Source organism: Lissotriton helveticus, chromosome 2_2 (assembly GCF_964261635.1).
Source record: "Lissotriton helveticus chromosome 2_2, aLisHel1.1, whole genome shotgun sequence".
Taxonomy (NCBI): domain Eukaryota; kingdom Metazoa; phylum Chordata; class Amphibia; order Caudata; family Salamandridae; genus Lissotriton; species Lissotriton helveticus.
In genome coordinates this window covers 131,975,775-131,992,186 of record NC_136060.1, presented here as the reverse complement: position 1 = coordinate 131,992,186, position 16,412 = coordinate 131,975,775, and the positions used below count along the sequence as shown (strand labels likewise).

General features: G+C 40.2%; 1 protein-coding gene across 1 annotated transcript in view; it reads left to right on the top strand.

Moving 5' to 3' along the window:
* SPATA18 (spermatogenesis associated 18) overlaps positions 1-16,412 on the top strand; it is a 151,221-nt gene that overhangs the window by 121,711 nt on the left and 13,098 nt on the right. The window contains exons 7-11 of the mRNA XM_078678199.1: positions 480-717; positions 4,346-4,504; positions 4,995-5,170; positions 6,679-6,802; positions 8,847-8,921. Of these exons, the coding sequence (XP_078534325.1) occupies positions 480-717; positions 4,346-4,504; positions 4,995-5,170; positions 6,679-6,802; positions 8,847-8,921 (772 nt within the window). The remainder of the gene's footprint in view (positions 1-479; positions 718-4,345; positions 4,505-4,994; positions 5,171-6,678; positions 6,803-8,846; positions 8,922-16,412) is intronic.

Genomic DNA, 16,412 nt, shown 5'->3' with positions numbered 1-16,412 from the left:
GTGCACGGTCACAAACTCTATTTCAGTGTTCTCAAATTAGCTTCAAAGATTTCTGCTTCGCAAGCATGCGCACCCACAGAAAAGAAGAGTACTTGTGTTGTTATAAGTATATGAAGTTTACAGGACATCTACTATAAATCCCTGAAATATGCAACATCGCTAAACAAGGACAAAGAATTGCAACCTGTCCCCCATTGCATTCATTTGATGTCTATATTTGATTCTGGTCTCAGTGTTGCACTACACATGCCCTATTATCCTCTCAGTAATCTTTCTAATCACTGTGATTGCTTTAAACAAAAAACAATTGATCCTTACAGTTTGTCTATAAACGCCTTATGAGATTGGGGATCTAGATTTTAGGGTATTGGTTGAATTCATATTAAGTACTGTCCTTTAATCTTCATTGCTGTAATATTTGTCTGATCTGCAGTTTAAAAACCGCGACTATGACACCTTTATGCATATTTTTCTTTCAGACTTACAAGAAGTTGTTCCACAAGCCCCACGCGTCACCGCAGCCGATCGCCTAGCCCTCAGTTTAGAACTTGTGAGTCTCCTACCGTGGCCATGCTCACCAATTCATCACGCCATGCACGCCTTGTATCGCGCTTCAATGATATTTATGCCTGTGAGCGCCTAGATGCACAGAATCTGCTGAGACGTTATATTGAGGATTTGGAGATGGTCCAGAGGATTCTATTTATTGCCACAACGGTATGAAAGAAAACAGCGGTTAAGGACATTCTTGCATGTTTTAGCATTTATAGTAAAAGTTATGAAAACTAGCTACTTATATTGCAATAGTCCAAATAGCGATCATGCTTGGTCAATGTTGGGAATAGTCTGGTTTAGAAGAAAGCTTCTGTACTCTGCATTAGGATTGAGTTTGTAAAATTACTAAAAAGCATAGATGCCAAAAATCAGGCCATCCACCCTGGACCCTATACCCCGTCCCCGGGATAAACAGCACACACAATTATGGCAAGTTACAAACGTGGGTTTTACAACGTAAGTCGTTTCAACAACTTGCGCTGGAGGGCGCTGTAAGCTAAGGAATAGTACGATTTAAGATTCAACACCTCCCCTACTGTACGTAGACTGGTGTTGGAATAGTAAATCGTACTATCCCTAAGTCCAGCGCCCTCCAGCGCAAGTCATTGAAATGACTTGCGTTGTAAAACCTGCGTTGTAAGCTACCGCAATCAACATGATCGCGTAGTATCGTCATATATTCTAGTGAGATCACAAGAAACTCAGAAATTCAGAGGAAATGTTGTTCAATTGTATCTAAACAGGAGAAAGCTTCTAGATGAACAGAAATTTTCAAATAAACAGGTGTCACGTACCAAGATACAAAACTCCGGTACTTACGAGGTAGACACTTTGGGTTAAACAGCCTAATAAAGGTGGCTAATGCAGGGCACATATACAAACATGTGCACAGTTGCATTTCTACACTTTCTCCCATGCACAACCTTTATAAGTCTTATATGTACTAAATATTTGCCATCATTTTAGTCTATTTACATTCGCCATGTTTACTTTCTTTTAGCTCAAACACACACGTTTATCACTTCATTTTGAGAGAATACAAAAAAGGATAGAGGTGGACTAGACAAAGCATTTTTCTAAGTAGAAACCTGAATTAGGACCCTTATATCAAATCAATGTACAAAATAAGGATAAAAACGAAATAGCAAGAATAATGAGACAAAGCTTAAATACCTTATTCCCCAGCTACCAAACACACCCTGACTTCAGGATTGATGATAATCTATTTTGGATCGTAATCAATACAATGCATGTTTTTAACCTCATAGCTGCTATGGAACGTCCAGCTCCAGTGCTGGACGTTCCATTGCGCAGGTGCAGTTTGAACGTTCAACGGCCGACGGCGGCACTACGGAGGTAGTGGTGCCGTCGGCCACTGAACGTGCGCAGCAATTAAGGGGTTAAAGTCGGTTACAAATATTTTCAGCTTGATGATGCATTGTTTGCTAATTATTGGGTATGTCCAAATGTCATTCAGTTCCAACAATAATGCAGACACCACCTTTAGCTGCAAGTACAAAGTTGAGAGCCGTTGTGTTCTGCAGTGTGATTGTTCAATGGTAATACTTTCAAGAGCAACAGTGGAGATGTTTGCCACCCTCCCTAAAACTTTAAGCACCCTTCTTATTTATTGAGACACCAGTGCCGTAGCTGGGAAAAGTTATTGTGAAAACATTTGCTGCCCTTGAAATCACTCTTTTGCATTTCCTTTGGAAATTAGTGCAATAGCAGGTGCCATCCAGCCAACTAGTCTTTGTGCAGTCTCTGTTCAGGCAGATTGGCTTGTTTCAATTAAAATCACTCCCTAGGGAAGTATAGTCTCAGGCGTGGCTGGCACAGGTAAGAGCAGTGGGATGGGGCGATGGGTTGGCGAGTTGGGGTGGTAAGTCAACAGATGATGGGAGAGGTAAAATTAATGAAATTTTTTTTAAAAACACTTACCTTGCTCTCGCCGCATCGCCGATACCGTGAGCGTAAGGTAAGTAGTTCTTAGTGGTGCAAACCTGCCTATTATACTCCATACTCTCTCCTATCACCTCTCACTCTCATTCCACCCAACTCCCTTACTGCTGCTACTGTAGCACCTGCAGAGTGCTCTTCACACTTCTGCACTGACAATACCCAAAGTAAAAAACTGCGCTAGTCACCGAGAATAACCTGTTGCGGACTACCAGTGACACATTGTCCTTATTTTCTGACTAGAAGTGCTGTTGGTTTCAGGCCATACTCAGAATAAGAAAACCAATACCAATTGTTTTATAGGGTGTGTATACTCTGCCATGCATTACAATTAAGCATCCCAGTTTTTTGGTATTTTATATCTTTGCTGTTTCTGTATATGTATCCATATTTATTTTGTTTTCTTTGAAAATGTAAACTGCAACAAGTATGTATCCACATTTATATAATTGTAATCAATGAATGCCCAGCTGCACCTGGATAGTGATTAGGGTTATTTTAGGCATTACTGGCAGATAATACTTAACATGAGTTCTAATGATCACTTCAGGTAACATCTGCCTTTTCAAATGTGATATAAAAAGCTACATAAACATTCTTTATTTTTTTTACTTTTCTTTTTATTGAACATGAGCAAATCGACAATTCAGATTACCTTTAGGAGGAATTATATCAAAGTTACATTGATAATCACAGCCTTGACAGTTGTACATAGGTGTTTCATCTGGGAATTCAGCTTTCATGGTGAGAGTGGATCATCAGTTAGGGGAACATTTGGGGGGTTACAAAAATTTCCCCGGTAAGCATTTCATTTATTCCATATGGAGGACCATTTAGGTACGGCCATTTGATGGACGCTGGAGACTTAACAAACCTTCTTTGGTAATGTGCCTTGGAGGCCATTCATTTTGTAACCTAATGCCACCAGTTCTTACTCTCTTTTAGATTCGACCATGCCTTTCAAACTGATAAGGCAGTACGGGGCTTCACTGGAGGATCCTCAGGAGCTCATCCTCTCCTAAGGTCTTCTGTAGTTCCTATACTGTCACACAAACTAAGGTGCCGGGTGGTCTGACCCCTTAGCAGTCTGGCATCCCATCATCTTAACCCTGTTGTAAATGTTTGGACAGGGTTTATAGCATTAATTGTCATGCATGGAAAAAACAAGTTTTTTTCATATTAAGATCTCCACCTTTAAGCCACATGCATATTCATCAGACAGCAGAACACATCAGTTGACTTCTAAGATCATTACATTTGCTCTATCATTGGCAAATCATTATTATCCACCTACCATTAATCGACTAACCCTGTGCATCGCTATCAGTTGGGAATAGTAAACCGATGTTCCTAACTAAGTCTACATTGCTTCCTGCTAACTTTAAGATAAAGTGATTCAAATATGTTCTACAAAAGTGCCTCTTCAGAAGACAGCTAGAAACTGTTTTTAACACTCCTCCTATTTTTTGGCCATTCCTATTTTTTTTGTTTGTTTTTTGGGTAACTTAGACAACAAGTGTGCAAGGAGGAGTTTAGAGCCCCTTTTCCTCGCAGATAGTCAAATGTACATTCCAGCCGCTCGTTCTTAAATGTACAGCATGGGAAAAATTTAAAAGTTACAATATGACCATGCTCCCTTTATAAATTACAAAAAGACATTTGTCTTACATTATAATCATTCCAAATTAATGTTTCAATTTGTCTGAGTAACGTACAGGCTGAGAAATCACACACAAATCTTTTTGCTTGAGGTGCATTGCTGAAATGTGTTAAATATCTCAAACACCTTCTGTTGTAGAAATGTACGTTATTTTTGTTTTGTTGTACACAGGAGTCTTTCCATGCAGCAAAGACTGCTTTCAGACAGTTCAAACTCCGCGTGAGGAAGTCTCTGTCCCCGACACACAGTGGGCCAGAGTCTCTTGAGGACGCGGTCATTGACTACATCGTTCGCAACTTGGATCTGTACGATGTTCAAGCTAGTGTCAGCGTAAGTCTTTCAGCTTTCAGGAATTTGTTAAGAATGTATTTTATAGTCCTGTATGTGGGAGATATTTGCATGCACTTCTTTTTTGCAACTCGATTCAAAATAAGTAATTCAATGGAAACATAGGATTTTCCGATTCTTCTAGCCTTCCTTTTTTCCATTTCAGTGCCACATTCACGTACTTGCTTGTTCTAGAAGGCTGTGCTTGCAGTCCATCTCCATCCTTTACAGTAGACAGAATCATGTGAAGAGTTTTCACAATGGCAAACCCAATAAGATTTGTTTTGGAACATCCCAATGATCACACTTTCTGTTAAAAGATCCACACCTTTTATTTATTTCTTCCCATAGACTCAAAGTATAAAATAATATAAATGTAAAGACTTTTTTTTACTGGTTCTACCTCAAAAGCATACTAAACATCTAGAGTCCTAATACACCTAATGAAACAAACATTTTATAGTCATGTATTATCATATATTTGTCTTCACAGGATGTTATTCGTGCCATGAATGTCAATCCTAAAATTTCGTTCCCGCCTGAAGTGGACTTTATTCTGATTAGTAGCTTCATCCGAGAGGTGTGCCGCGTTGCCTTTGCCATGCAAACTTTGGATGTACAGCTTGATTTAGCATTTTCTTCAGATGGTGAGCTCTTTAGCGAGACCAAGTAAGTGGAACTGAGTTCATTTTTGTATAGAAGTGGTATTGTAAAGCGTATGAATTATGTATATGTTATAAAGTTCAGATAATCAAAATAAGTGGAACAATAACAAATCCATTTTTTGCTATCAGTCTTGTTTTATTATGGTGAAAATTATTAACTGTATGTACAGCTATCATTTTCCTCTTTTGGGGATGCCGTGTCTTTGTACACTTCTACTGCCTGTGGTAGACAAATACCTCTGTTCTGACATTACTACTCATCCATTCTCGAGATTGTGACAGAATCAGAATCCAGCAATACCATAAGTGGCACAGAAATTGAAAAAGTAGACTGACAAAATATAATAGACTCAAAAATACGAAAAGCCAAAATGTCAATAAGACATAATATTTTGTCAGTGTATATTTTTTAGTCTGTTTTTAGGTCGAAGCTTACAGCTGTCTGTTTGCCAACAATGTCTTGTGGGCATTCTGAAAGCTTCCCTGGGAATGCATTCTGTGCATTGCATACCATTAGCTTTGTGGTTTGTAACTCACAGTTGCTTGATTTCTGTTTGCTGGCTTTATTTGTTTTAAGCTGTCCAGTTTGAGGTTGTCCCTCCAATGGATCATCACCTGTTTACTGCATTCTTCTGAGTGCTTACTTTCTGTAAACAGGTTTTTAAATCTTGTTTCTGTATGTTTTCACTTAGCTCCATATTTTCTTTACTGCCACCCACTGCAGCAATATAATGTTTTATGATATGACATTGCCATTGTAGGTAGGGATACTGGTGGTGGTTTCTGCCATCAGCAGTAGTTGTATTGCCTTTTTCCCATATCACTGTGGTATTTTAAGTATCACTCACATTTCGTCACCCTTCTTTACATGTCATAATTTTACCAGAAATAGAAGAAGTGTAGTTTTAAGTGCTACTTAAAAAACAAGTTAGTATTATTATTATTGGTGGTATATCTCTGTTACTAGTAGTACTACTACCACATAATGAAACAGTAAAACCCTCTCTAGTTCTGTAACAAACTTCCCCATCCCTGAGTCAGTTCGGTTCATAAACCTCAAGCTGCAAAAATATACTAGCTGAAAATAATGAAAGAAGAATTAGATAAGTGGTATCATGCCTTTCATAAAATTTAGATTTCACTTCATCATAGGTAAATTAGCAAGTCTAGGCACTTTAACATTTTTAAGCAATCCTAGACACACACATTGTAGCATGATCAACTGGTTTCATTACCAATCGGACAATAGAAGAGCCTTTTCCAATGTGGTTTCCCTTAGTAATTTCTGTATCACTTTTAATATGGGGAAAGGTGATGTACCAGCGGTGCACAGGGCTTGTAAATAAGCCTTTAGATGATCTATCAGTCATTTGGATATGTGTTATTAGAGAAAATACAACATTTATTCTGAATGACAGAAGAGATTATTCTTTAGATTTTCCAGTCACAACGCAGTATCAATTATATATGCAGCTTTTGTTGAAAACTACTTGTATTCTTTTGTTGATCTAGATACCGTCGTAGCTATGACTCTGACTACACGGCACCTCTGGTGGTTTACCATGTGTGGCCCGCACTGATGGAAAATGACTCAGTACTTGTGAAGGGGGAGGTGGTTACAAAAAGAGGTGCTCTGGTAAGTGTTTTTGCATAACCTTTGTTTGAAATATGATTTAAAATGTAATACCAGTTTAGCTCCAGCATGCACACTGTCAAAAATCATTCATAAATCAGTTCCACCTCTTCCTGGGGCTGGTGGAGTCCTTGGTTGAAGGTGGAATATCCATGTTCCATGTTCAGCCCAGTGCTCTCACTAGCTTTTGACTTGTTAATTTCCTCTTCAGTGCTCTTCAGTTGTTTCTGTCTGCTTACCAATCAAGCTCCTATGGCACACCCAGCAATGTGTCTCTAGGACTTCAGATTTCTACCTTGCTGAAAAGTCCTTAAGTCAGTGGAGGCATGTGCTCATTACACTTTCAGACATCTAGTCTACCCTCGTTAAGCGAGATCTACCATAGGATATGATCTTCAACACCATCCTTTTTTTCTGATTGGATCAGTAAGAGACCTATTCTCATTGTCTGCTTTGAGAATCTTATATGCCTGTCATTGCCTTAGTGGTTAGAGCAAAATGTCGTAGTCTTCCGTGACATTAACTATATTTGCTTGCCACCCGTCTTGACCACGCTCGTGGAGATCAGTGTCACAAATGTTGCCTGTAAAGACAGTGGTGGCATGATGAAGTATAAAGATGATTTGTGGTATAGCCTCCATTTATTTTCACTCCCTACATTCAAATAGTAGTAGATCTTAGTATGTTTTATCTGTGTTTTTTATATTTTTGTCATGGCATATGGCCTAGTCATTCTGTAGAAAATGCTGAATGTTTTATCTGGTTGAATGTGTCATTGAATTGATTGGAATAGGGCATCATTTCTGACCTCTTATCTTATTTTTAATGCCCTCCTCTGTGATCTACACCAAGCCTTTAGTTCCTTGGTATTGAACCAATAACACTGGTGTTACAGATTTAAGGCCGTGCATTTCAAGATGGCATGCTCTAACTTTAACACTTGTTGGATGTATGTGTCAGTTTTGAGTGGTGCTCCTAACACTAGATTATTGGTAATGTTTACATAATGGTCTTATAGTAGGACTTTGTTGTGTATTGAGGGCTTACCTGCATTGTGTTGTAAGCCTTTTGAAGACAGAACTTGCTTACCTTGATTGTCTTCGGGCCAATCCACTCCCAAGTTTGAAATCTCCAATTATTACAATTTCTTTAGTCATGAGTATAATTGTACCCTGGGTTTAAGGATTTAATCCAAGAATAGAATGCTCTATTCTGGCATGTGATCACTGACTCGCTGACTGGTGCAATGAGTGAAGTGTTTATATATACACATATATATTTATTTATAGGTATATATAAGAATATATATATGTATATTCCTTTTAGGGGCTATCGCCAACCCTCTTTATTCTTTACTCTGTTGTTGTGGCATGCACATTTTGCTTCCACTAACTACAACTTTCAGCATGGGTCTGTCTGCCTGACCACTTCAGCCGTTGGCTAAATTTACTATGAGTGATAGCATTGTGTCATTTCACAAAGTGCAGCCAACACCAGATTTATTAGCTTTGCCAATGGTTGTATATTGTTTCCGATGGACCTTAATGAAGCCAGGCATTATCATATTGTTGTGTGTTTGTGTCTATATATTTCTGAGGTTTAAATTATTCTGTATCATGCAACGTTCTTTGCTGCTCCTTAATAATTATGAAGCCAGGTATATAGTCCATCCACCGAACATTTAATCGCTTTCATTCTTAATCTGTTCACACGATCATAAAACTATCTGTGTGCTAGAAGACGCTTTAATGTTTTATTTACATACAAAGAAAAACAAGTTTCGGGAGCACAAATGTTAATTGTTCGTTATTAACCTATTTTGATGAGTCAAGGTACCAAAAAATGAACTATATTAAAATAAATCTTTGGCGTACCTACGAAAAAATGCATTATTATGCATTACATTATTGGAAATTGAAATGGACAAAAACTAGATGTAGTGCTGATTTGTGAATGTGGGAAAACTTTTATTTCTTCTGAAACTGCTTAACATAAATTTAGCCTTAATTGTTTCCTAATACTTTTTACCTTTTATTACTCATTGCAGTGGAGCTCAGGGAAGTGCAGAAGTAGAAGCTGTAGCCCGGTTCGATCTCGTTCTGCCAGCCCTTGCTGCAGCATGGTATGTTTGCTTTTAGAAAATCCACATAAAATCCTTATTTCACTAAAACCAAAAGAGACATCCTTGATATTAAAATCTATAAATGTGTCTTTTTTTACAAAAAAAACAATTGACTTTAATTCATTAAAACACTTTGTTTGAGATGCATAGGCTCAAGGTTATATGCCCAGGGTCCATGGTTTGCACTGCTTGCCCCAAAGTCCAGCAGTACTAGTTCGAAGGCACCATTGTAAGCCACGAAGGCTGGACCCATGTCGGATTTTCGAGATAATCATGTTGATATTATGCAAATCTGTCCAGAAACCATTCCTCATGCCTACTCTAGAATCTCCTTATTCAGTCCATGTGTTTAGAAAACACATAATATGTATTGTGTGTATGTGTTGCCTAGAGCTAAAAGCTGTTATGTCATGAATTCAAATGAAGTTTATTTGGTTAATTAAAACTATAAATGTTGTACATAAATAGAACTAATTAGCATACAGTCTCATGAAATACATTCAGTAAAAGATAAAATGCAATAATAAATGTACATTATAAAACTCTTTCTGCACATAAAACGTCTCTTGCATCTAAGAGCTCCTGTCAAGAAACTTGAAACATTAAAACAAATGAAGGACTCAACAGCATCTGGAGGTAAATCAGGGCCGATTTTACTTGAAAGAAACCATTACCTTTTAACGAGGGTAGGATATATTGATGTTGCAATGAGCAATAGTGATCACAAAACATTACAAAATGCATAGTATCTTGGGGCGAAAAATTATCACAGGTGCAAGGGCCAGATCTTCGTTTTTTTGTCTCCCCTCCGGCTCCGCCAATAACCAAAGCAAAACGTTCAATTTGAATCTTATTAAAAGAAAGCGATGTTGGGGTTTTGTGAACACTGTCAAGTAGGGCTCTACAGCTGAACATGATTTTAAAATAATATGCACCCTTACTGAGGGTTTGGAGAAATCTCTGGCTTCTCTGTCGGTATTTGCTCCAGAGAGAAAATGTTTCTTGATCCAGGGCAGATCTTCCCTGGTTATCCTTTCTGGAACCCCAAATAGGCCCGACTGCCCCAACGTCACCATTAAGATCTTAATAAAATCGACCCAGGGAATGGTGTAACCCCTCTCCAAGAGGAGACAATCTTTAACTATTGCCTGGTTCAACCCCTACTCTGTACTTATCCAAATTCTAATCTGCCTTAGCAAGGGAGAAAGGGCCAACATATCTGAGATGTATCCCATCCCCAGCTCTTCATGGACTATTAAGGTGGCTACAGATTGTGGGACCGACAGCAACCTTCTTAAGAATTTATTTTTCTACTCTCTGTATCGCTGTATATAGCCCCATATGTCACTCCCGTAACTGGTGATAGAAATGCATTTTGCCTGGTCCCAGGATGCTTGTTTCCGGTCCAGATATGGCTTGGCAGTTCGGGCTGTACTGTTCCCATGAGGCACAGGGTCAGACTGATTTGCATATGGCCATGTCAGAACTGGGGTGGCAGAGTGGGCTAAAGAACGGTGATGGATTAAACCCAGATCAGTTGACTAGGGGTGAGTGCTTGCAATGATCAACACTCCGTACATCATCCCCTTTGGTTTTGCATCATTTTGATAATATCATAATATAAGGTTATAAACCAGGGCCCCATCATAGTTTTTACATGGGTCACCACTAAAAGGGCAAAAGGTGTTATGAGAAGTAATATTTGTGAGGATTGCTGGTAATCTGAGAATAAGAATGGTTAATTTATGTTTGTTTCAAATCTCATTGAAGTAATGATTTACATTGCTTTGAAAATGCTGATCTATTTGTCACTTTCATTAGCGTTCAATGACTTGTTTGCCATAAGTTGCTCGTACAGTTTTACCATCCATTTTAGCTGGGATAGTATTCCTGACAAAGAATTGGATGCCTGAATACTATTTTACAAGAAACCCCGTTCTCTTTTTTGTTATACAAATATGCCCATTCGAATTTGGCTCATTTTTGATATACCTCCTTTTAAAACATGTAAAGGAAAGTGAAAAAAATGGTCTGATATACAGCATAGCTTTACCTAAGAACAACTTTAGAGTATATTTAGGGCACACGTTTGCACCTTCTATTCCGGCCAACTCCGCTTTTGATGTCTGGCCCTTAATTCCTCCTTCTGGTCTCCTTTGAGAGGATTACTGAATCCTGGGCTTTGCCTATTTACTTGTTATTGGCTCTATTTCTAGTCAAAATCCAAATTTTCTTAGAAACATCAATAGTTGTTATTTTCACCTGTTGAATAATATGTTGTGGTTTCCTTAACTTTTTCTAATCAGCTGAAATGCCAAGGTTGATCATTCTGAATGCCCAGGCTGAGCATTGAGAAGCCTGACACATTAATTAGGGCACCAATACTGATGAAACAAACTTTACTTAAAACACCTTCACCTACTGTCTTAGGAGCGTGTCTAAATCCAAAATGAGTAAAGCATTTAACTTTTTATATATTTTATTGCTTCTTGTTCAGAGGGTATTTCAGAGTGTGAGCAAAATATTAGTCAAGAAGTCTTGTAGGACCAGCATCCCGTGTGGGTGGTGTGTGTGGTTAGTCTAGGAAGAGATGGGTTCTTAACCCTTTCGTGATTTTTTGTTGTGGGTTTATTACAGAGAGACTCTGTAAGCGAAGTCTGCAGTTTTACTCAAATAATGAACAGAGAACACTTTTTATGGATTCTGCAATTTCTGAATGTAGAGGATGGTTGGCATTTTCACAGTTCAATTTGCTTAATTTGTAAATTTGGAATTTAAAAATCAGTACTCTGGACTTGTTGAAAGGACAATTTTCTCCACAACCATTGGAGCATTTGAATACATCACTAAAATACATATATAGATAACATTTAACATAATCAATACATTGATTTGTCTTTTTTTTAAGTGCTTCGAGTTATTGGACAACTTCTGCAGATAGATCTTAGAACTAGCCGCACAGTAGAAAAGTACACGGATGGGCTTTTTTAATCTTTCCTTCATGTTATCTTATACAATATTCATCTCCGTGTGGAGCTAACATGGGAAATAAAATAGGATAATTGTAATAATGCAAAGAACAGATGCAGCTGTTTCCTCCCCCTCGCTGATTCCTTTTTTTCAGTAGTTAATTGGTAAAAAAGAAGTGCTTGGGCTCTCATCAGTAGGCAGCTTGCACCAGCCCATTTCTCCTATTAGCACTGCCTAAAACAGAACCAACTTCTAACCATGACAAAGGGGAACGGATTTGGCATAATGGTAAGAGCTTCAGACTTCGGAGCTGGGGAACCAGTTTCAAGTCTCAGTATCATCCCAACATCCTGTGATTCTGGGCAAATCACTTAATCTACCCGTAACTTAATGTGTCCTTAACTGGTGCTCATGAAAAGGCTGGTGTTGATGATTAAGCTTCTGGCTTAAATTAATTACTGCTTTTTTTCTTCTTGACTACTATAAACCAAGTGCTTTCCTTGAGTCTGAAGAGAGCGGGGCAAATATAAGTTTGGGAGTACAGAAGCACCAGTGATTTATTGTCGTACTCCCGCGCTGTCCGCCTCTAAATAACCCTGTTGTTTTTAACAGACAGCATACAGAACTATAGATAGTGTGTTCATTTTTACTTGTGAAATGTTGGGTTCTTAGCATTGCACTATGATTAAGTTATCAGGTAGAAATGCAAAGTGTGAACATTCAAATGTAACTAAGTTGACCACCTTCATATACTTGATTATATTCCCATTAGGTTTTTGCTATTTGCACAGGGAAACGATATCCTGATTGACTAAAAATTATTGAACTTTCTTCATTTTTACTTTTACATCAAAAACAAGATTGACCAAGCATATAATCATGTCATACTAACCGGGATATTGAATCTGATCCGAGTAGTTTCTGTTTTCATGTCACACATATAGATGAAAAATATATTTTCCTGAGAATAAATATCTTCTCTATTACATGATGTGTTAGAGAAGATATTTATTCTCAGGAAAATATATTGCCAGCGTAGGAGGTTGGCTTAGTATATGGTGCACACGTATGTAAGTGTAGGACCCTGCACTAATCCAGACAACCCTTATGGTGATTCTAGTAGTCTTAGACAACCATAGAAAGCTCTCTAAGTGGTAGTTGTGGAGAGCAGCCTTCAGGCTTTGTCCAGAAGGAGTGTTAAGCAGCTTGTTTTACCAGATCAAATCACATAGTGTAGATTAAATGAAAAAGAACCACACAGTGTATTTAAAAATATATGTCTATTTATTATACAACACTCACTAACTAATTGGTATATCTCCTACCTGGAGATATCAACACAAATACACACAATACTTCAATTGAAAACAGGTAAGCAAGTACAATACACAGTGGTCTCCAAGGGGAAGACCAAACCATATATTAAGAAAGTGAAATGCGAACTGCGACTGAAGTCAGGACTTCGAACAGCAGACTCAGAAGAGGAAGGACCCACCCAAGGTAAGTACCCTGGAACCCCATGGAGGCTGTGTGCCGAGTGGAAACACAGACACGTTCTCAATACAAGTCGACTGGGAAGGCGCGTTTGCAGTTGTATAGAAGAAGGACCCTTCCCAGTTAAACCTGAAGAAACCCTATGGAAGACAAAATGTTGGAGAGTCATCCCACCAGTGGTTACCTCAGGAACCAGGATACCCACACCAAGGAAGCCAGGTGCATAGATGCAAATTGACGTCGAAAACTGTGGTAGACCACACCAGAGGAATTCAGAAATGATACAGCTGGCGAACACTGTAGACTGTGCAAGGGCCCTGTGAAATCCAAGTGTGGATTCTTGAAGAGAAGAACTTGCAAGCATAGGGAACAGAGTCTATGCCACCCAGAGATGACCAGGAGGCACAAAAGAGCAATGACCATCGATGACGGAAGATGCAGGAGTGATGACCGTGTCCTTGTTGCTGCACCTGTGAGGACCAGGCGACGACGTGGAAAACCAGGAGCAGTTCACGAGCTATCCCCCGTCAAAAGTGGAGGAACAGGGAGTCGGTGTCCAGCGGGTGCACCAACAAGCCTTGGCAAAAGCAACAGACGTGGTAAACGATAAAGGAGCAAGACTGGGGCCAGCAAGTTCCCAGGGACTCACCAAGTGCAGGAGAATCAGAGCAGACCGCGAGCAAGCAAAGGAGCCCACTGAAGCAAGAGAAGACCCTCGAGAGGACCCACAGGCCAAATGCACAGGAGTCGCATGAGGACTTTGAACAGCTCACTAAAGATGAAGGCCCACTGTGCAGAGGATGTGGTGAGGACAAAGATCTTGACAGGAATAGATGCTGAAGGCTGGAGCTTCTTGTAGCTTAAAGATCTCTGGAGTGCTGAGCCGTCAAACCTTGGCACCAGCAAGTCAATGAGATGCACAGGGGTTTTTGTCTCAGCAGTTCCGACGAGGGATAATGGCCTCAAACAGGTCAGGCCTTGGGGAAGTTGCAGAACCACCACCTGTGTTTCTGGGCCTTTCAAAGTCCGTGGGATGTCAGGAGCAGCAGACCAGTCAGCTTTGTTACGGTCCCTGCAGATGCAGGTGATTGACTTCTTCACTCCAAGGGAGATTACTTTGGGTGACCTTGATGCCCACAGGTCTGTTGAAGATCCTGGATGAAGCACAGACTCAGACAACAAAGAAAACTTGTTGAACAGTGAGAACAGGAGCAGCAGGAGTCTTCCTTGATGCAACCTTGGTTCCAGACGAAGTCCAAGTGTCCAGAACATCAAAGAGTGACGTGATTTCAGACTTGAGTCTCGTCCCACTTCGAATCTGAGGATCCACACACTGGTAAGCCCTTTTATACCCTAAGAAAGGGGTTAGGATGACTCAGGGGGCCCTCCAAGAGGAGGGGCTGGGCAGAAGGGAGATACTCCCCTGTCCTTTGTCTAGTTTTGCGTCAGAGTGAGAGCCAAGGGCTCCCTGAACTGGCTCAAGCCGGAGTATGGAAGGAGGGCACCAAATGTGCCCTTCAAAGCAGTCTGGTGGCGCTGGCAAGTGGCCTCACCCCAGCCCAATACACTAAGTCCTGTCTGGGATGTGGTCACACCTCCCTGTGACAGGAAACCTATTGTTCTACCTTCCCTTGCACGAGCTCAGCTCAGTAACAGGAGGGCAGAATCGTGTCTGGGGTCAGCAGCAGCACTGCCTTGCTTGCAGACCCTGAAAGGCTGTTACCTGGAGTACTGTGGGCTTCCCGAAGGGGCCCCCCCAGTGTATGGAATCATACCTTCAACACCGGTAACGGTGTTGGGGTACGATTCCAACATGCTCGATACCAAACATGCTCAGGTTCGGCACAGCCATTATATAGTTAGCCATTGCGGAATGACGCATTACCAATATCTGTATCAAAATGGCTGACTGCACTTTCAAAGCCTGGAGAAATGACTCTGGGATTTGTAGGGGATGTCCTTCTCATGCAGGGCACCGTCATACTTATAACCCAGCACCCTGCCTTCAGGATTGTAAGGCCTGCCTTAGGCCTGCCTTAGGGGTGACTTATAGATTTTAAGTGTAATGACCTCGGATATAAGGAAACTAATATCTGTCATAAATGGTGCTATCACCAGTTTACACAGGCTGTAATGGCAAGCCTGTAGTCATAGTTTGAGTGGCCTCTCATCGGTGCCATAATACATGCTGCAGCCCATGGACGGCCCCTGGTGTACCTATGCCCCGTACCTCAGTATAATATACTACGAACTTACATGGGTACACCAGTAGCCAATTGTGGAGGTACCAAAGTACTTACCATGACAGATTTAGGGAGGAAGCACAGTGGCTGGGGTCCTGATGAGCAGGATCACAGCCAGACTTGTCATAAATAACATACTGACACCAGCAAAAAGTGTGGGTAACAATGAAAGCAGATCTTACTTTCCTACCGCCAGCTTCAAAGAACAGAATGAAGTAAAAGACACATTTCAGAATACCGGAGAGGGAGAGGTGTGGCGCAGTGGCCAGAGTGGATGACTCCAGAGCACAGGGCTCCTGGTTTGATTCTTGGCACTGGCGGCAGCTTAGCATCATGTGACTCTGGGCAATAGATCACTTAATCTCCCTGGCGGCTCTCAGCTCCTTGAGACCCTTAGGGGTGATTAGTTTGCGCTTTACAAATACCGGGTTCAATATCTGGATAAAAAGCAAAAAAGGCATCCATCTAACACAGGAGTAAACATAATGTTCCTTTATCTGATTACTTTGCATTGTGACTGTGGCTACAAATGGCAGCATGGCTAGCACTATGAAAAGCTAAATAAATGGAAAAAACAAGCATTGGGAAATCCTTTTGAATCCTAACTAAAGTAGTGCAAAGCAAACAAAAAGCTTGCATTCGGTGTACAGTGCATCTATGAGTTAAAGAATTTAATGTGTGATTATCGAGTTTGGCATAGAGAGGTAAAATATTCCCTCATGCCTTACATTGCATACACTCCATTGGGCATACAGTGACTCATCACACAACCAGTCGCATAAGG